This window comes from Empidonax traillii, unplaced genomic scaffold (genome assembly GCF_003031625.1).
Source record: "Empidonax traillii isolate 1590-97213 ecotype Southwest subspecies unplaced genomic scaffold, ASM303162v1 scaffold40:size2234952, whole genome shotgun sequence".
NCBI classification, from domain to species: domain Eukaryota; kingdom Metazoa; phylum Chordata; class Aves; order Passeriformes; family Tyrannidae; genus Empidonax; species Empidonax traillii.
The window spans coordinates 2061386-2081596 of NW_020955233.1; the positions used below are offsets into that span (position 1 = coordinate 2061386).

At 45.1% G+C, this 20211-nt stretch overlaps 1 protein-coding gene across 6 annotated transcripts in view; it reads left to right on the plus strand.

Annotated features, from left to right (window-relative positions):
* DGKD (diacylglycerol kinase delta) overlaps positions 1 to 20211 on the plus strand; it is a 69932-nt gene that overhangs the window by 14987 nt on the left and 34734 nt on the right. For 5 of the 6 annotated variants that reach the window (XR_003570597.1, XR_003570596.1, XM_027878362.1 and 2 more), the window contains exons 2-5: positions 3897 to 4007; positions 4658 to 4738; positions 19032 to 19136; positions 19867 to 19999. Coding sequence is in view for 4 of the 6 variants with exons in the window: in XM_027878362.1 (XP_027734163.1) it covers positions 3897 to 4007; positions 4658 to 4738; positions 19032 to 19136; positions 19867 to 19999 (430 nt within the window). In the remaining 2 variants the exon portion in view is untranslated. Of the gene's footprint in view, positions 1 to 3896; positions 4008 to 4657; positions 4739 to 8979; positions 9209 to 19031; positions 19137 to 19866; positions 20000 to 20211 lie in introns of those variants that run through there. The other variant, XM_027878364.1, reaches the window with a different exon arrangement.

Consider the following 20211-nt stretch of genomic DNA (forward strand, 5'->3'; position numbering starts at 1 on the left):
CTGATTTGTAATATGATAGAAGGGGGTCACCGTTGAAACCAGTAGCACATCATCTTAAGCTCGATCCGAGAATTCATTTTTTCACAATGTTTCCTGCCCATGGAATGCCATGCCACAGGACACCACTGGAGAGGGACTCAGCTGGATAGAAAGCAGTCTGAATAGTTCCATTGCAAACAATTTTTGTATTTATCCTGGATAGGATGCATAAAATCATATGCCTCATAATGTTTCAGGGCAGTAGGTTTTCCTGTAGGATCCAGTATATGACACTAAAAATAGATTTAACTCTGGTTTTGTTCTGGGAGAAGGAATTTCACTTTTATCTTGATGAAGTACATGCCCAATAATCTGATCAGAGTAGGTCCTCAATTAAAAAGCTGCATAGAGGCTGGTGAGCAGAAGTAACTGTTCATCTCCCCCCTGATCTTTTATTTGGTGTCACTTTGCAGTCAGGTCCTTTCCCCACTTCATCTTCTCCTGCTGCATTCCTCTGCAAGTAGCAAGTCCTTTGGCTGTAAAATCAGAAGGGAGCAGGAGAAAGGCAGCAGCGTCTGCATCATTTTATAAAGTCATCTTGATCTTATCTATGGCCCTTTCCGCCCAAACCCACCGCGCCGTGTGTGGAGTGCCTATAAATAGCGGCGCTGCTCTCGCAGGGCCGGGCAGAACCAGCGCCGTGTTTGCTCTGAGCGGTGCAGCGCTGCTGCTCTGGCCTCCCGTGTCTGAGCTGGGGAGCTGAGGTTTTCTATACATAGAGCCTGGCAGTGACATAAATGCCGCTTAGGGCGGAGCAAGGTGACCCTGGGATTGTTGCCTTTTGGCAAAACAAAAAAAAAAAGTAAAAGAGGGTTTAAAAGAGGAATGGAGGAATGCTGGTCTTGTGCAGAGGTGAGTGAGCCCTGCCGAGGTGAGGGAGCCTTGGGAGCCGAGTGGGAGTGCTGAGAGCTGAGGGGGAGCAGAGGCCTGGTGGCTGCTGGGGGGCCAGGCAGGAGTGTGAGCAGTCACAGGGCCGCTGCCTGAGCCTGGGGAGTGTGGGGTCTGGCTGACCCCATCTAACCAGAGCTGTAAATAAGCAGTGCAGCAGAGCTCCGAAATCTCCTCCTGCAAGTTGCTATTTTTCATCAGACTCCTGGCTGACTTGATATCTTAAGACTTTGCATCCCAGGAGTCTTCCCCAGGATTTTTAGTTCCTCCTTGACTTTGGTTCAGGGCTTTGCAGAGTTCAGTACCTTCTTTCTCTGTCTCATTTTTTAAATGTATGTGGTTTTTTTCCAAAGAATCCAAAAGATCGCTCCATGTTTCTGTTTTAATCTGGAAAATCTCCTACCACTTTCCCATTTTCTTCCCTATAAAAAATGAACTGCAGAAATGTGTGATTTCTTTAGCGTAGTAATTTGGATGCTGTTGCTTTACGTTTCTCTTTTATACTGAGGTACTGGAAGTTAAAGTAACTCATCAGAGACACATTTATATGTATATGTATATACTTTAGTGGGTCTCCACAGAACTGGGCAGTGCTGTTTGTTCCATTTCACGTATGGAGGATGGAGACACAGAGAGTGAAAATTGCTTTATAACTCATAAAAAGAGTTATAGAGTAGGAATCAGGAGTAGGAACATGAATGCACTTTCCCGGTTCCAGGTGAGTGCTGGGCTTGCCTTTGGGATCATTTCAGCAAGGGATGCTATCGAGTCAGTCTTTGCACTCCATTTTCTCTTACACTGAGGCTTCTGACTAAGATCATGGCTTAATTACAGATTCTTTACGTAACACCAGCTCTAAGGTGGTTTAACATCTTGTTTCTGGGCACTGCTGTAGTGTGTTTAACTTCTGGACCCTAAAGCCACTCCCAGATGCCTTATGGCTTCTTAAAGAGTATTCCTCCTGCTGTGTCCCTGCTGTGGCAGGTGGTGGAAAATGAGTGCCAAGAAGCCTTTCAGTGAGGGCTGCAGAGTTGTGGAGAGCTGATGTGGAGCTGGCAGTTTAGTTTGCTGGTACGAGCTTGGTCCGGGATGGTGCATTTTCATTTTCTGTTTGCACTCTGCCGGCAGTGCCGTGGTACTCGGTGAGTCCCGGGGGAAGCGGGCACACTGAGCTGCTGTTTGCCTGAGCACTGGCGGGTGTTTCTGCCCGTGTGCAGGGGCATTTCTGAAACAGAACACTGGGAAATGGGGAGGCTTGGGCTGTGCTAACCTTGGAACTGGCCAGGTCCCAGGATCCAAGATAGGTGAGGTTATTCTAGGAGATAGGGGAGCTCTCTCCCGTTTCTCTTTCCCAGCACAGTGGAGGAAGATTAGAGTGGCTTTTGAGTCTGTCATTTCTCTTTAGGATCTGGGGGTATGTGGAGCCCACTCCTTCCCTGCTGATTTGGGAGTAGAGGCTTTGCTGTGGGCGTCCAGACCGTGTGATCTCCCAGGCCAGTTTGAGGATGGCTCTGTCGGCAAGAAGCGTGGATTGGTAGATGGATGTTTCTCCTTATTGTCAGCATTTTTTCCAAGTGCTTGTTGAGGAAACTTGGAGCTTGGCAAGGGCCACCGTATGTGGAAAGTATTAAAATCCGCAGCTGTTTCAAAAAAGAAAGACCCACATTAGAAATACATATAGCATTTTAAAAGCAAGTGTAATGCCCTGGAAGGGATTTCTAAAATGAACTACACCCCATGGATCAGTAAGAGCATTTATTTTGTGCTCTGTAGTAGCCCGACAGTGTCCATTTGGTGCTGTTTGTGAATTAATTGATACTTATCAGTGACCTGACTTACAAACCTGAGTTTCACTGAGACCTCTGGTATGTTAAAGCTGTGTCATTTTCCTGGCACCAAGATACAGAATAACCTGTCTTACAAGATTGTCAGACCATTTGTTTCCTGTGTTTTAACTGTGTGTTTATCGTGTTCAGCTTTCTCAGCAAGAAGTAGGTTCCTAGGACTGTTTCTTGGGGAGAGAAGTAGGTTTCTCGTGCTACTGAGGCCTGACATAGCACTGTTTGCAGCTCCTAGGCAGTACTTTCAATCAGGAATTTGGGGCTGGACATTGAACCCTGACTTTCCTGCCTCTTGTCTTTCTGCGCTTCAGTTTTTAAGATTGTTTTCGTGTAGCTGTTGGTATTCCAAATCTGTCCTCGGCAAAGGAATCAAATGTATCTGACAAAGCAGAGTGAAGTGCATGTGGATTCAATCCATACCCCCATGTATGCGTAGTATGTGAGCGAGCATCTGGGCCTGTGTGTGCTGGTATGTCAGCCTAGTTCTAAAGCAGTTAAAGAAAAAAAAGCAGCGTGCGTAGACAGCTTTGGCACTGCGGCCCTGGGAAATGGCAGCCAGCCAGAGAGTGCTGATGCAGGGCCAAGACTCTGTGAGGAACACCAAATGCTGAGCTGGGATGCAGCTCCTTCTCCGCTCTAGTTTCACTCTTCACCCCCTGGGCTTGCAGCTTGCCAACCCTGTGCCAGGTAGATGCTGATAATTTCACAAGGCAGATATCCCGGTGTGTATGTGCTGCTAATCAGATGCCAATGAAATGAAGGACACAATTACCTGCGACTGAAATCCGACCTCAGTGAGTTTATCTGTTACACTCGTCAAGTCACTGTTAGACTTTGAAATTGAATCTCATTCAATCATAAGTTATTTATCTTTTTTGGTATCGTGATAGCGCTGGAGACAAGGGTAAAACCGCACCGCGGTGTGGGTTGTGTGTTTGTGAGGGCTCAGTCTTGTTACGTTTCCTCAGTGCTGCTGACTGACTCTCACTGTGAAATGCTCCCAGCAGAGGGCACTGGGGTTATTGATCTCCAGCTCCCGTTGTTCCCCTGTGGGTCTGAACTGGGAGAGCAGGAAAGGTCCTTGTCAGTAAAACCTGTGCTTCACCCTGTCCTCTCCTGGTTTTGTAGACTGTCATAAAGGAGGGGATGCTGATGAAGCAGACCAGCTCCTTCCAGCGCTGGAAGAGACGATATTTTAAGCTGCGAGGACGAACCCTCTACTATGCAAAAACTGCCAAGGTAAGGACCTGCCAGTACAAGGGAGTCCAAGGAAGGAAGTCGGTGGTGGGGCTTGGAAATAGGTGGATGTCAGTGGGAAGGCACATACTCTGTAAGCACCTGTCTGCAGGCTTTGTAGCCAATAGAAGATCCCTGTGTTTTGCCTCACACTTGGAAATCCTTGGGCTTAAAGTAAAGCATTGAGGACCTGGGATACCAGTTTTTCCACCCTTTCCCTCCTTGGTGCATTTTAGTAGGGAATGAACTCTGAATCAATAGGAAGGAGAAAATATGAATGAAAAGAGAAAGAGCTAGCAAGATAAGCAAGGCTAAAATTTGTCAAATCAGAGCTGCCATGCATCTGGTTGGTATGTTGATAGTCAACTAGATATAAAACTGCCTCCTTTCACGGGAACAAAGCCTACAGTTATTTGGATTTTTAAATAATCCTTTAACAAAAATAAAGTCATTGTGTTCACTGACTGAAGACGAGCCAGAGTGAGCCCCAGTGTATGGAACTAGACTTCCTAGTCCATTATGTTGTTGGTGCTGGATGTTTACTTCAGATCACAGAAGGCTGTGATGGAGCATGCCAGGCAGACTCCCTTTGAGTCTGCTGCGTATACACTGGATTCAGTAATTCATTGGAATTTTGAATTTTTTCTTTCCAGTCCATTATTTTTGATGAGGTGGATCTGACAGATGCTAGCGTGGCAGAATCCAGCACGAAGAATGTCAACAACAGCTTCACGGTAGGACTTTCTGCATTATTTTCCATTCTTCTTTCATCTTTTCCCCACTCCCATGTCTTTTGCAGATTTTAGAAACAACTGAACAATCTTCACAGCATCTTTCACTGAAAATAAAAAAAATTATAGACTTGTTTTTCTTTACAACATGATAACTCATCTCTGTGCTCATGGGAAGTACCTCAGATTACTGTGTATTGTGCTGAAACTTGGCATTCAGGGATTTTCTTACCTATAAGCTCAGAGGGTTGGATAGAACCCATTCACACAGTGGGACAGAAAAATTTGTTCTGCTGAGGGAGTTAGGGGTAATGTTGGTGTTTATGCTGCAGATCTCGGAAAAGGAATTTAGTTTTCCCTTCAGGCATTAAAAAATGTAAACTTCTTTCTCTGGCTTTATTTGTGTGTGTCTGTATGTGTGTTTATATATGTATGCTATGAATAGTGGGAAAGCAAAAGGAGGAACAGAAACAGCACAGAAATAACTGTGGAATTTGTTCAGGATACTTGTTAGATGTGAAATGTGTGCCAGGTATTTGCAGTCTGGAGATGTGGTGGTGTCCCTGCTTCATTTTCTCCAGGCTCAGGAACTAGGAGGAGAAATTGTTGTATTTCTGAGGTGCAGGTGTTCTTCAAGCTCCGTTTTGGGGGGAGTCCCTGGTGTGCAGAACAAAGCCATTAACATGAGCCACGCAGGCTGAGTGTCAGGTGTTGGTGTGAGCTTTGGAACCGAGCAGCAGTAACCTTCATGCAGCCTCTGAAGGGCTCAGGAGGGAGGAGGATGTGGAGAAAGGAGGCACTGCTGCTCTGAGGGAGGTGAAGGGGGGAGCAGTCCAGGTGGAGGGAGGAAGCTGCCCCTGCAGGACGGTGACCAAGGCTGAGCAGCGTGCCTTGTGCTGCAGCAGGAGGGTCCTGCTGCTTTAAACATCTGCCAAAGGACATTTCTATTGTGTAGTGGGAGCTTTATCGTGCCTTTGGAAAGCAGCCATGGAACCCACTCTGTGTCCAGATAAAACCCCAGTACTTCTCAAAGCTTGAAAACACTTTCTACATCCATAATTGGACAGGTAGGAGGCCTGATAATAAATATTGATATCAGTTGTCAATGTGTGAGCACAGAGAGAAGGATTCTGCAGTGATTTCAGTAGGAGATATGTTTTCTAGAATGTGAAATTACTTACCTGTTAATAAAGCATTTTATCTTGGATCTTGCTTTAGTTTTCTCAAATATAAATAAGACTGATTTTTCAGGTAAGTGTACTGTTACTGTTTTGCCTGTTGGTATAGCTGGGAGAGATCTAATCTCCCTCAGGAACACCGTGTTTAGAGATGGAAGGAAGTAGTGTGTTTGCTCTCTCAGATTGCCCCATCCAACTCCAACAATGAAGAGTTATTTCAAAGACTGGTATCAGGCTCTGCCAGTCCCTGCCTTCCCTAGTGTGGAAAGGTACAGGGTTACCTTGAAACTCAGGGAACAGGTACAGTCTGCACTGGCTCCAGCTGAGCACTGTATGGTGGGGCTCGGGTAAACTTCAAGAAAAACATGTTTCCTCTTAATTTCTGTTTACTCTTATGGAGGGGCTTGGCTGTGGTTTACTCTGAGCTCTGAAAATACTTAGAAAATCAGAAGGTGGCTTAGTGTTGCTGCTGTTTGCTCTGCCCCATGGCTGCTGTCAGTGCTTTGGATGCCTTGCAGTCATGCAGTTTGCTGTTGGTTTTCTTTGAGAGCACTCTGTTTCCCCTCTATATTTCCCCAGCTTGGTTCCTCTCTAAAGTTCAGAGTTCTTTGATGCATTTTTTTCCCCTGTTTCAAATCAGTGGGACACATGATTTGAGTTTTTCTCCTAAACTGAAAACATGCAGCACTTGGTGTTGTATAGCAGTTTTAGATGGCCTAGTTTTCTTTTTGGTTTTCTGTTTTCTTCAATGGAGACTGGTAGTTTTGGATTTATGAAAGAGTGAGTTTCTCTCTGAGGAAACTCAGCCTCTGTCCAGGCATCTGTACTGCTTAATGTATAGATTCTGCAGGTCAGGTTGCATGAGTGACACCCCTAAGGTACTGGCAGAGGAAATGGGAGACAAAAACACCACATAAAGCACTTAGAGGAGCACTGTGTATTTAAAACAAAGAGGTAATAAGGGCTGACCAGTCAGAAAAGAACCTGATGGCAGAGGACAGTGAGGAGCATGGGGAGGCAGCATCAGGAGAGAAGAAAAGCAGAGCAAGAGCCAGCAAAGGTTGTGCTGCATACATAGAGGAATAAGGTTGAAAAATAGCTGCCAGTAAACCTTTTGCATAGGACATGCCTGACAGGTAATTTGTTTGCTGTCAGCAGGCAGGAGAGCGAGAAAAGTGAGTTTTAAGACACAGACCTGTTCCTCTAAAAAGAAGAGTGTATAATAACAAATTCCACTGTTGTTTACTTGGTTGATCCTGCCTAGATTTCCTCAGTAAGTGTATCCTGTTTGCAGTGGGGACAGTTTTCAGGACTGCTACCCAGAGTTAATGGATGGGTGACTACAGAATGGGCTGGAAGCATGTGATTGGGGCATCTTTGACTTAAGCTGTTGCACAGCTGTGTCCCCTGAGGTGTAAGGAAAAGCTTTATGTTTAGCTGTTGTTCCTTTATGTCAGGCAGTGTGGCTGCAGAGGTATTTATCAGGAGGCCTCCGGGAACAAAATTTACAGCAGCTCCATGCCAGACCTCCCTTCTCTCATTAGGCCAAAAGGTGTGGTATTTGCTGGTTCTGTCACATCTCTGCCACTTCTGTCCTTCAGAGTCAGCTGATGATTTTGGGATGTCTTGGCTGTAAGTGAAAGGGGTTTCCACCCGTGATCCCTCAGTTTGTGGTGCATAGATCTCTCACCAGTGCATTTTCCTAAGGTTGCTGTCTTGTACCGGTCCTTGGAGAAGATCTGCTGTGGTACAACTTCAGTGATAACTGTGTTGTCCTGGTAGTTCAGGAACCTTTATTTCAAAGAGAGCAGTCAGCTTTTAGCCTGGATCCTTGCCATCAGTGTGTGCTGCATTTGTACTCATTATGGAATAGAATCATCAGCACTGGATGGGTGAGGGCAAAGCCCAACCTTGATTTCTGAACAGAGCTTTCTCAGTCATACCCTCCAAACCTCTTGTGATTTCTAAAAAGCAGATGATTTGGGATCACACTGGGTGTATTGAGTTATCCCAGTGAGACTTCAGCTCGTTCCATTAACATTTTTTCCTGGACAGTGCAGTTTTGCAGTAACATGATTTGATAAAACGCTCACTTAATGGACTAGCCTGCAGTTGTTTGAGGAGCACTAAAACAAAGTATGCAGTGAGAGTGGGTTCCATACTGTAACCTGGAATAGTGTTTTCTCTAGATCATGCCAGCAAACCCAGCTTTTACTGATCTCTCTCTCAAAATGACTCTTTACATGTGTCATGAACCTGATCCATCCAGTATGCCCCTTCTTCCCTTCTGCCCTACAGTGCTCGTGAGGTTTGGGGGACACCAGTCACTCTATTGCCCGTTGCTCAGGTCAATGCTTTGCCTCCACAACTGACCCCTCAAGAGTCTTTGAAAAGACTTTGGGTCATCTCCTTTGGCCCAGTTTTGTAAATGTTTGTGTAGTGAATTCTTCCTCATCAGATCACTGTGTGGGCCGAAGATCTACTCTTTTCTAGAAGATGCCAGCTGAGTTAAGCCTGCTGCCTTCAATGCAGTTGGCACAGTTGATGGAGTGAGTCCTTATCACTTCCTGCCTGACCCTTTCCTGCCTTGTGCAGGATTTTTGGATAAAGATAAAATATGTGTTCTTTAATACTAGTAAAAAAAACCCTGTTGTCATCAGGAGAGAGCCTGGAAAGGACATCACATCCTTTCCAGGTACATATTTTGTGTTCCAATATGATTTTCACAGGGTGGTTTTGTAAGTTTTCCAGTTGTTGCTGCCAAATTGTGGTGTGGACTTTCACCCTCATTCACGTAATATTAGTCACAACATTCGCTCTTGTCCCCTCTGATTGAAAGCTTTGAGATTCCATAGGAGCCTGTGGGGAGAGAGAGAGAGAGTTGTGTGTAGTTTGGTTTCTTCTTTCTGATGGTGGAAGTTGATGGTGCAGTGGAAGAGCCATGCTGGTGACCCCTCCTCCATAGTTAAAGGCTGGAAGAGGTGGAGCTTGAGCTCCTGAGCTCCTGTAAACCCTTTTCTGCTGGGAAGTACCTCTCAGCTCAGCCGCAGACAGGAAGCAGCATATTATTGCAGTCAGCGCCTGCCTCTCCACTGCGCTGCCTCAGAAGAAAACTTATCCCAGCTCCTCCTTAAGCAGCCAGCTAATCAGCTTGTGGCCAGTGGAACACAGCTCAGAGAGACTGACCACAGACGAGACTAATGCTGGTAATGGCATGTCAGGCACTCTGGTTAGGCTTTTCCTGAGGGAGTGGGCTGCTCTGGACACTAGTTTAGAGGACCATTGAACGTGAAAGGTAAGAGCAGGATTCTGAGTTTTCTGGACTGAGCACTGGGAAATGTGGCACCTGTGCCAGCATAACAGATCATCAGGAGCTCAGGTTCTTTGGAATATGTTTTCTACAAGCTCTTACTGTTCAGGTGTTCTCTCCTGAGGGAATTTATGCAGATGAGTTCTCTAGAACAGGGCTAAAGGGAAATGTGCCTGCAGTGCTGTTGGAAGTGCTGCACCCATCAGTTAAGAAATTCTGTTTATTAACTGATGATTCACCCTGACCAATGTCCCAGGAGAGAGGAAGTATTGAGATTAGAGTAATAAGTCTCTTCCAGAGCGCTTGCATGACTGGAGGCGACAGTGGTTGTGGTAGGTTGAGGAACAGGGAGTTGCTGGTGCTCGTGAAGGAGAGTGTGCTGTCATCTCTGAGAAGCGGTATGGATGTCATTCTCCAGCTGTACAGAAGCCTGAGGTGTGCTACAATTTTTTTTATTATAACCTTGTTACTTAGTCCTGACTTTCCAGCATCGAAGTTGCCAGTTTCTGTCTTGTGAAGCTGTATGTTACTGTTTGATCTCCTCCAGACTGTATTTTTGCTGTACTGTCCCAGGGCTTATTGATGCTGTGGAGAAGTAGCATGAATCTTCATTTTGGGGGAATTAACCGTTCCTAAGAACAGGGGGCAAGTGCTTAAACTTCAACAAAAGATCGAAGTGCTGAGGGTACTTCCTGATGGGGAGAGTATGTTGATGTCTGCAGATTCATTCACAATGAAGTGAAAGTGCCTTTGCCTCTTCGTGGTTTTCTGTCAAGTTGAATTATTTGTACTGGTGCTTTTAAGTGAAAATACATCCTTTTTTAGCAGAGAAGGCAGTGAAGTCTTCTCTGAAGGGTTTGGTTTTGAGAGAGTAACTGGAGCTGCTGAAGCTCCAGAAAGTTTGCCGCTCGTGTCTAGCACAGGAGCTGCGTGCCTGTAAGGCACTGCTGGAACAAGGGGGACCCACATCAGAGGTTATTTGTGCTGGTTTGAAATACAAGCTTCAAGAAAGAGCATGTGACTTATTTTTATGAGGAGAAAGAATATTAGAACTTTTGTTACAAGCTGTTTGCAGAAAGTCAGACGTGGACTTCGAGCTTGGGCTGATTGGGGAAATCTCTGTGGTTCGACACTCGCACAGATTGCCTGAACTAAATGAGTGGCCTCTGAAAACATGGGATTGAACATACGCTGCAGGGAATCAGCGGCTCTTCCTCCCCTGCTTCCTCAGCATGGGCTGAGGGACCAAAGGGAACGCACCAGCTTTCAGGACTGGGCACAAAGAGTGGCTCATCTGGGGATAGAGTGACACAGGGGAGTCACGAGGTGTCCAGAATCCTCACACAGTCATGGATTGCCCTATTAGGGTTTGGAAAATGGAAAGATTAGAAAAGAGGGACTTGTAAACAGGGTGGTTCTTTCTTCCATGTTTGTAAATTCTCTTCTCTAAGCCAGGCAAAATTAGAGCATACATTGGAAGCTCGGGTTTTGCTGGGGGTTGTTGTCTTTTCCACACCCATGTGTGTACATGTTCAGGAATTGTACACTCTCTGCTAGTGTTCCTACTCTGTTTATATTGGCAGCTGTCAGAATTTCCTTTATAAGCAGCTGAAAATATGAGTAGACCCATGTACTGCCGTGTCCAGAGTCACTCTGCTGGTTTTCCCCCTCCCTTCATTAAGTGCAGTTCGATTCCCATTTCCTGTCAGAACCGCTGCAGTTTCAAAATACTTTGCTATTTTAGTACTTTGTAATCCAGACTTCAGTGCAGTTTTTTCTCCTTGAGAAAAGGCCCTTTGGTAAACAGACCATTCTGAGTCACTGTTGGTCAGTGAAAACAGTCATTTAAAATCCTTTCATGTCAAGGATTTTTGGGACTCTTAATCCAGCCTCCTGTGGGAGCTGGTCATTAGTCTACTGTCACAAAAGAAGGAAAAATCTTCAGAAAAACCATTGAAGAGAGGATAAACATGGAAGAAGAGTTAAAAAGTCTGGAACAAGTTGCTATGGGTGGAGAGATCTGGCGATTGCTACTGTATGTTACAGAATGACCTGAAAATATGCAGGAGGTTTTGAGAAAGATGAAGTTATTGTGAGAGGAAGAGGCCAGACTGGGCTTTATGTGCTTTACTGTGGGACAGGGCAGACAGGGAGCTGGAAAGTGAAGGCGACTGTTTGTGAAGATCTTTTGTTCCCTTAGAGGGAAGTTTACTGCTTTGAAATTGGTGTCTGCCCTTGTGCCTGAACACTGGGAGCTTTTGTTTGATAATCTCTTTGCTCTTTGTAAGCGCTGTGCTGTGTTGGGGTTTATCACCTTCCTGAGCAAGGCTGCAGATTTCAGCGTCTACTCCCCTTTCCAGGTGAGACACAAAAGCAGAAGAGCCTGTGGTGAGCAGGAGGTTAAGCTTTACATGGGAGCTCCTCTAGAAGGAAGACTCCTTTTATACGGAGGGAGAGGCTTGCTAACATTACTGACAGAAATGCAGCCTCCCTACTTGTAGGTTTTGTGACGGTGTGTGAAACAGGACTTGTCTTTGCCTGGTGACCTGGTGTGGAAAGCTCCTGGGTTCATCAAGCTGCTGAAAGCCGCTCATTTCCTTTTGTGCTGGCTACCAGCCTCCTCTCAGCACAGCTGAGCGTAGGGGGCTGTGAGGAGCTGTTCCTAACAATGAACTGTCAGACACAGGTCATCTTCCTCCTGTGGACAAGATCTTTTGTTGCCCAGCTCTGTGATTTATTAGCTGCAAGCCTTGACGTGTGTGAGCCCACTGAGACAGCAGCTCCACCACTGGGCAACACTGACGTGCCCTCTGTTCTTCATGAGTTTGTTTCTGTTTGAGTGAGTAAGGAGGTTTCTCTGAAAAATCCTTTCCCTTCCCAGATGGGCTGCCCTTTCTGAACAGGGTGCTTCTGTTTAGGAACTCTTCCTGGGAGGGCTGTGTCCTTTGGAAAACAAGTGAAGGGAAGGGCTGTGTCCTTTGGAAAACAGGTGAAGGGATGCATCTGCTGCGTGAGATGGAGGCGGGTGGATAATGGAGCTGCTCTGGCACTTGGCACAGCAATCCTTTCAGCTCCAATTGGATGCTGCTCCATCCGTGGACATCTCTAGTGATTCATAGGCCTGAGTTACCAGGATAGTGTGCATTTCTTACCTGCTGACAGTGGCAAGGACCTTTCAGGATCTAGTTTTGACATCTGATAAGTGGTTGTAAAAGTCCTAAAATCCTCTCCTTGTCTCTGTTCCTCTTACCAATTGCCAAGAACAGGAATGTGCCTTGTTTAGGAACAGTTTCCAGAAGCATGTAGGAATGTGACCCTGGTATGAGAGATGATAATTTTCCCAGGGACTGCTCTGTCTGGTTTGATTTCCTACTGCTGCATGGGGGAAGACAGGGACTGGGAGAAGTCCCAGATGGAGGGTCAGCACGAGTTGAGCTTGACCTGCAGGCACAGCACAGTGATGTGAGTGCCAGTGCTCAGAGCTGCACTGGTGCCCTGGCACAGGAGGTACAGACTGCCAGATGCATGAGCCTAATGATGTAAAAGTGATCCTGAAGAGACCACAACACTCGCTGTACCTGTCTGCCTATGGAAATGAGCTCTCTTGGATTTTACAGATTGAAAGTGAGGGTAAAACAGCCACGTGGAAGGTGGGGGTAAAATACCCACTATATTGTGAACAAAGGTTTGGGCACTTTGGGCTTTGAGGAAAATCTTGTTATTGCTATTTAAAAAAAGAAAAAAAAAAGGAGAGGAATTTGGCACAACTGTAAGAACGTTAATGACTCATTTTATTTGGATGAGAGTTTCCATAGGTAGAAGATGGTCTTTTTAGCAGGAAATTAAGATCTCACACTATAAGAATAAATACAAAACTGGTGCATTTCTCCAGAGTTATGTGAAAAGCTGCTTTTTTTGTTACTGTAGCATCCAGGTTTTGGGGGCAGAGAATCAGTGCAGTTCTAGAGTGACCTCTAAGTGACCGCTACAGCTCTAAGTGACCTCTACAGCGAGTTAATGGGACTGGATTTGTTGGCAAAACTGAGTGAAAGCTGAATTGCAAAGCAGAAGAGGGATACTGTCTGTGGAGGAAGGCAAGGCTCATCCCCTGTGAGTCCAAGCATTGACACTCGTGTTATTTCTCCCTTTCGATCTGTACAAACCTGCTGAAGTCGTACTGACTTGCTGTCCAAGGATCTGCTGTGTGAATTCAGCAGCAGTGTTTGAAACATGGAGTGAATTTGCTGCTTTGTGAATCTTGCTGCTGAACACAGGCGAGGTGTTCTACTGTACTGCAGTTCATTCCTTTACTGCTACCTCTGGAAGAGGAGCTGACCTGGAGAAATGCCTGGGTCCTCATTACAATCTCACCCAGTTTTTCTTCCTGAGTTTGTGGGCTCTTAGGACAGTAAGAGCAGACTCCACCGTACAAAGCAAACAGAGCAGTTGGCTGCAGATGGTGGACAGTTTCCCCACCTTTGCCATATGTGATAAGCTGAAGGTTTTGCAGCTTTTAGTTACTAGCTCTTTTGAACTGCAGAAATTCCTGTTGTCTCTGCACTCCAGTCATTAACTGGAATAATGTGGGATCGGATCTCCTTTGGGCATTTATGGCTAGCACCTTTGAACATAAGACTATATTTGAACAGGATATGAGTAAAAGGAAGCAGCCAAGAGTGAGCAGGTGTTCTCATACACTCGCTTTTGGACGCTCTGAGAAATGTATCCCATCAGGAAAACTGTATTTAGCAAAGTTGTATGTCCCCCCATCCCATCTCCCCCACAGCATTTCTTCTGCCAGCTCCAGCATTGGGCCAGTGTGATCTTAACTTGCTTTGCCATCTTTGTGGTCACTGAGCTCAGCAGATCTACTCTGATAACTAACAGTGCCAGGGCACGCTTGGCCAGACTGTCACTCTACTGCTGAGAAGTTTCTGGGCAGCCGGAAACTGCTGCAAGAGGAAGTGAGCAGGAGTGATAAAGCTGTCTTGTGTGGCAGCAAGACCAGAAAATGAAGTTTATGTTCCAACTGTTGAGTGGGGTAAAGTTGCTCAGTACAGCAAAACAGCAAAGGGTGAAGTAAAATTTGGTCTAATATAGGAGTTTTTTGGACTGCCTTTCTAATCCGATTATTCACAGCTGTTCTTCAGGGAAGGACATCCAGGGACATCAGTCCATTTTTAGAACGTGAAATGGGGAATTTTCTTTGGTTGGCTCTGTTATTTGCCAGCTGGCCGGATTTGAAATGTCAGTAAAGTGGTGTTAGTTTTGGACAGAGGAGTGTGGCTCAACATGAGAGGTGATGGGGGTTAACAGCTGGTAAGAGGGCATGTGCCGTGTCAGGGAGAGACAGACAAGATAAAGCTAAATTTAAAGTGTCAGGGGAGCATTGGTGTTTGCATAAGAGAGCCAGTGGAGGCATGGCTGTTTTCAGATTCGGGGTTTTTTAGGTTTAGAGTGAGCGAGCTTGAAAATGGAGAGTTTCTCTGATAGACTTGAGCTGACTCATCTGCAAGGGGGGCACATAACAGCCTGCAAAGGAGTGACCTGCTGGGGAGCTGATTGTCACCTTCAGTTCTGCAGAAGATATTTCCAGGGTTTCATATTCAGTTTGTAATTAACCTGTGCCCTAATTTAAGCCTTCCTACCATTCCCATCCATCTTTATGGCTTTCCAGGACTTATTAGAGGGATTGGAAGACTTTTTTTTCCCCCATAACTGTGGAGCTGTTTTGCTGGTCAGGATTAGGCCTCAACCCTGTCACCATGTGATGAGCTCTGGGTATCCAGTTTCTAGTAAGGAGTAAAATCTAAAGAACCTCACCCAAAAGTGCAGTAGCACTTAGGATCTAAAAAGTATGTTAGTTTTTAATATTCCCTTTTAAGGAAGACCACGCACTTTTTATTTGCGTAATTGCTCGTATCAAGATAAAATTCTGAGTTGTTTCAGGGCAGGAACGCTCAGAGTTCTGCCAATCCCCCAACAGGTCAAAAATGTATGAGATTATAAATAAATCTGAAGACTTTTTATTGTGGTTTTTTTTTTTTTTCTTTTTACTCCTCACAAGTCAGCCTTCATCCTAACTCAAAAGCGATCAGAGCGTTGTTTTCGTGCTCTCCGTTTACATGGGAACAAGAGGTCACTTAGATGACATTACTGCTTTGTAAATTTAGAACAAATAAAAGGAAATGCTACTTCACCTAGTGCGTCGTCATCCTGTGGAATATACTGTTCCAGGATGTTAGTCAAGAGCTGTAACCGGAACACAGCAAAATAGCTGGACCCTGCTGGTTTGTAGCCACGTTTGCCAACAGGGATAACCAAGCCTCGTGTTCCGGAGTGTGCCGGCTCGTCGCAGCTGCAGCTGGGAGCCAGTTCCCTGGCTGGGAAAGGGCAGCTTTCAAGGGGCAGGGTTGCTTTGGAGATGACAAGAATTACTTTGTATTTTTGGGTGTGAGGTGTTAGCTGGCTCCTGGCTCTTGTCTGAACAGCGCAGTAACAGCCTCTGTCCCTCTGTCAGTAGCCTTCGGTAGGTGGGTGTCTGGAGCTGAAATTACTGCCTCAAGTAGAGGGAGGTAGAAGTGGTAGGAGGAGTGTTTTCCTTTCCGTGGGAGCGAGAGCCTGTTTCTGTAGCTCAGGACAGTGCAGTGGCTCTCCTGCTGAACATCAGCCTGTGCAGGTGAGAGCCCGGCAGCTACTGCAGTGCAGGGAAGGCAGGAGTGTCCTGTGCTCCCGAGGCTCACAAGGCTGTGTGTGACTGTGTGAAGGGCTGTTGAACCACTCTGTGAAGGAAGTGTCCCTGTTAACGTGTTTCTGGATTCCTAATTATCACTGTTAAAATGTTTAACTGTAACACACTGCATGTTAATCAGGAAAACAGATTTGTATGTGTTCTTCATTTCCCCAAAGAATTGTTGCACTGGTTACATTAAAATCTTATCAGTCCTTCACAGTGAATCCTGGATTGTCCTGATTTGTCCTTCTTAGGGGTGAGGTTTGAGATTTTATTCTTTTATTTCCCATCTCTGGTGATACCAATAAATTGCAATGCAAATGTTGCTTTAGAACTGACTAATTGGGAATGCTCTCCCTAAATGTATCCTGCACAGTAACATTTTATTTGCAGTTTTGTAGTTACACAGTAGACCCTTTTAGTTCTGTGACTCTTCATCTGGATGATTCATGTATGAAAATCTTTTAATCTCATTACTTATCCTCTTGTCGTATAAACTCCAACCTTGTTCTTTGAACAGAGTATTGTCTAACACTGAATGTGGGTCTTTTTAAGATGATGCAGTAGGTGACTTAAGGGATTAGTTTGTCTCTCCAGTGATCCAGTAACTCAACAGCCTCAGAAATTCTTATCAACAGAGTGTCTGCATTTCTGTATTTTATGCCAATATTTTAAATTTCACGTCTTCCAGTGTGATTAAAAACTATGCTATAGTTTGCCTTTTCCTTTCTCCCCTGCTTCCCCACCTACCCACAAGCTCCAAAAGGCAAAAAAAAATAGGCAGGGGGACAGCACTGACTGGGAGTGTTGTGAAGTTGTTTTTCTCCAGTGCTCAAGAACCAGTGGCCTGATGGAAGAACTGGTGGTTCACTCCAGCACCTGGCTGCTTTGAAAGCAAGGAGAGCTCCTCAGATGCTTCATCCTGGGGTGTTTGGACTTTCCATGTGGTCCTGTTGTGCATATGCAGTTATAGATGTTCTGGCTTTGGAGCTGGAAAAAGGTCAGGCCCAGTGCTCTCTGAACAAATTAGTGGAACTTGGTTTTGCTTCCAGGGAAAAAGCTGCTTCCTCTTAGCAGGACTCAGAGATACCCCTTGTTCTTTTCTGACTTCACACTGATTTTTGCATCAGTGTTTCATGCTCTGTAAAAACTTCTCTAAGGTAGCCATTCTTCCATAGCAGAGTTTTTGATGGAAATGCATTTAGCTACTCACTTCTCTGCTTTCCCAAGTAAGAAGAAACATTCCTGGGATTACCTTCTTTGGGAATAAATGTTATCAGAGCTGGAATTGTTTAAAGGAAAGTGAGGGAAGAGAGAAGGAGTTTTTTTAAGTTTTATTTTTGGAATAGCATAAATATTTATTTCTGTTGGCTTACAATTGATACAGATCAGGTCATTTTGTCCAAGATAGAATGGTCCAAATGCCAAAACTGTGTTTTTAATATGAATGGCCAGTTCCTGCTTTAAAAAGGGATTCAGCTCCTTTCATTACCTACTTAATGTGTCTGTAGCACCCTTTTCTAGGCATTGGTCGTACCTCTGAGTCAGGTTGATGTTATTGCAGGTGAATGCTGCAGTATGTCAATGAAAAGAAATACAGACTGAAAATTGAAGAGCTTAAAATAAAGCAGAAATTTCCAGGTATATCTCTTGCGTTGACATTACATCCACATTTCTTGGCAGATACTCTGAGGCACTTCAACATCAGCTACAAGTTTGATGTTCAACTTCAGAGGCTTTTATTTTTAATCTGTTTTATGAATGATAATGGGAGAAGTGAGAAATGGAATGGAAAATGGTAATAAACACTGGGCAATAAACATTGGAGTGATATGTGTGGGTGTTTGTGTTCATTAACAGAACTTTGGCTGCATGGTTGGGCTTCATCAAATTGGCACAAACGTTTATTTTAATCCATTCTTTCAGATGCTAGGGTACAATTTACTGGTAAAGCAGATTATGTAGGCAATTTTTTTCATGTACAAAATGTAGAGGAGTGCAGGAAAGGGAAAAAGGACATTTTTAGAGTTGACATAAAAGGGAGCCTTTTGTTTTTTGCTGGGGGTGCTCAACCTTAACAGAGCTTTGGTCTTGCAAACACTTCATATTGGTCTGACTTACCAAGTCAGTTTGATGAAAAGCAGTTGGAGGTGCCGATGAGACACCTACAGTGTGGAAAGAAAGGCTTTGTCTGAGGAAGAATACGTGTTGATTTCTAGTCGGGGCTGGAGCCCAGGGGACGGGGCAGCCCCGAGGACAGCAGCCGTGCTGCTCTGGAGAGCTTTATTTCTCTCTGCTGCCGCCGTGTGACTGAAGGAGAGGGACAGGTGGCAGGGGACACAGGGACCTGCTGCCTTCCTGTGCGCAGGGGAGAGTGGCCCCCTGTGTGCCCTGGGCTAAAACACTTTGGTTGACACAGGACAGCTGATGCTGGGAATTAACCCAGGACAGAAACACACTGAGGACAGGATTTTTAGAGGGGGGCAAGCTCACCACAACCTCCAGCTGCTAGGGGAATGAATATTTGTTGGAATATCTTGCAGGTAATAAACATAGAAGGAAACATGAGGGTTCAAAATACAGTGATTTCTCTTCTAGAATACTTATTTTGTTTTGTTTCTCCTCTCCTCCCTTCTTTCTTGTCATGATTAAACATATTTTTAGTATGATATGATAGAGTATGTTGTCTGATTCATTAATTTCTAGAAACTGGTATATTATGCTATTAATAAAATATTTCAATGTTGTTGCCAATTTAAAAAGGCTGATGCAAGGTCTACAATCCTGCTACTCTGTACTTGATTTGTGCTAGGTGGTTATTTGGGTGTGAGAGATTTCTTTACTCAGTTCAGTATTGGGAATGACAGCTCAAATCCCTGTGGTTCTCTACATTTAGGAAGGAATTAAGGTGTGTTATGGTGGAAGAGAAACATGGCTGAAAGGTGCAAATACCTTGTGTTGTGCAGCTCCCTGCCTCTGAAAATAGCTTCAGTAGCTGAACCAGTGACAAGGTGTCTGTTGCTGCCTCTCACTGATGTGCCCAGAATACACACTCTTCATTTTCTCTCTCTTCAGATTATCACTCCGTGTCGGAAGCTTATCCTTTGTGCTGATAACAGAAAAGAGATGGAAGACTGGATTGCAGCACTGAAGACTGTACAAAACCGTGAACATTTTGAGGTAATAAGAAAATGTGTTCCTTTGTACTCTGTGTCTCATCTGCTAATGCACAGCTTGTTTGAGATTGCAGTTAATATAAGTCATTTCATTGACTGCAGTGGGTGGTAATAGTGTTAGGCCTTCTGTAAAATTGATCCCAAACACACTGTTCTCAAAACAGTATTTGTGGCTTTGTATGTGCTCCCTTGGTAACCTTGATAGCACTTTCCAGGCTGTGGGTAGGTTATGAAACACAGTTCCCCTCCCATGAGGATAACTCTTCAGTTATCCTCCCTGTTCCAATTCACATCTTGCCTGTTGGTTATTGTGCCTGCTTCAGTGCCTCTGCCTGCTTCCTGGGGCTGGATTGAGGCCAGCACTGCCACCAAGAGAAGCTGCCTTGTGTTTTGCCCACTCTGATCTTGCCTCCCATCGAGGCACAAGCATCCCTCTGCTATGCAGTAAGCCACGCTGGGGAATTGATCTTGCTGAAAACTTAATCCAGCAAAAAATGGGGATAAATTCTCCAGCAGATAAATTCTCCAGTTCATTTCCCTACATGCACTTGTAGTGAGACAAGGATGGGAGGTGGGACAGGAGCAGGAGGTGTCTTTTGACTTAAAGACCTTCTGGAGTTACTGCTAAAAAAGTGTTCTGTTTCTTCCTTTTTTGACTGCTTTGTGCAAGTCTTCAAGGAAAAAAGTCTTGTTGGTTGTGTTTAGACCTTGCTGTAACCCGTTTGTGCCATTAGTCTACCCAGTACAGCATGGACCATTTCTCAGGGATGCACAACTGGTACGCCTGCTCGCACGCCCGGCCCACCTACTGCAACGTGTGCCGGGAGGCGCTGTCCGGGGTCACCTCGCATGGGCTGTCCTGTGAGGGTAGGTGTGCTTCCCCCAGCCTGCACTGCTGCTGCTCCCCAGAGACCCAAATACTGCCCTCCTTTATTAAAGCCATCCTCCTGCAGTGAGGGATACACCCTTGGGAGGTAGCAGGTAGAGTATTCCTGAGAATCCTCCTGTTCATGAAAAGAATTCTCTTTGTAAGAACATCCTTGTTTAGTGTGTGAGTGCCAGGAGGTTGTTCTTTCTCA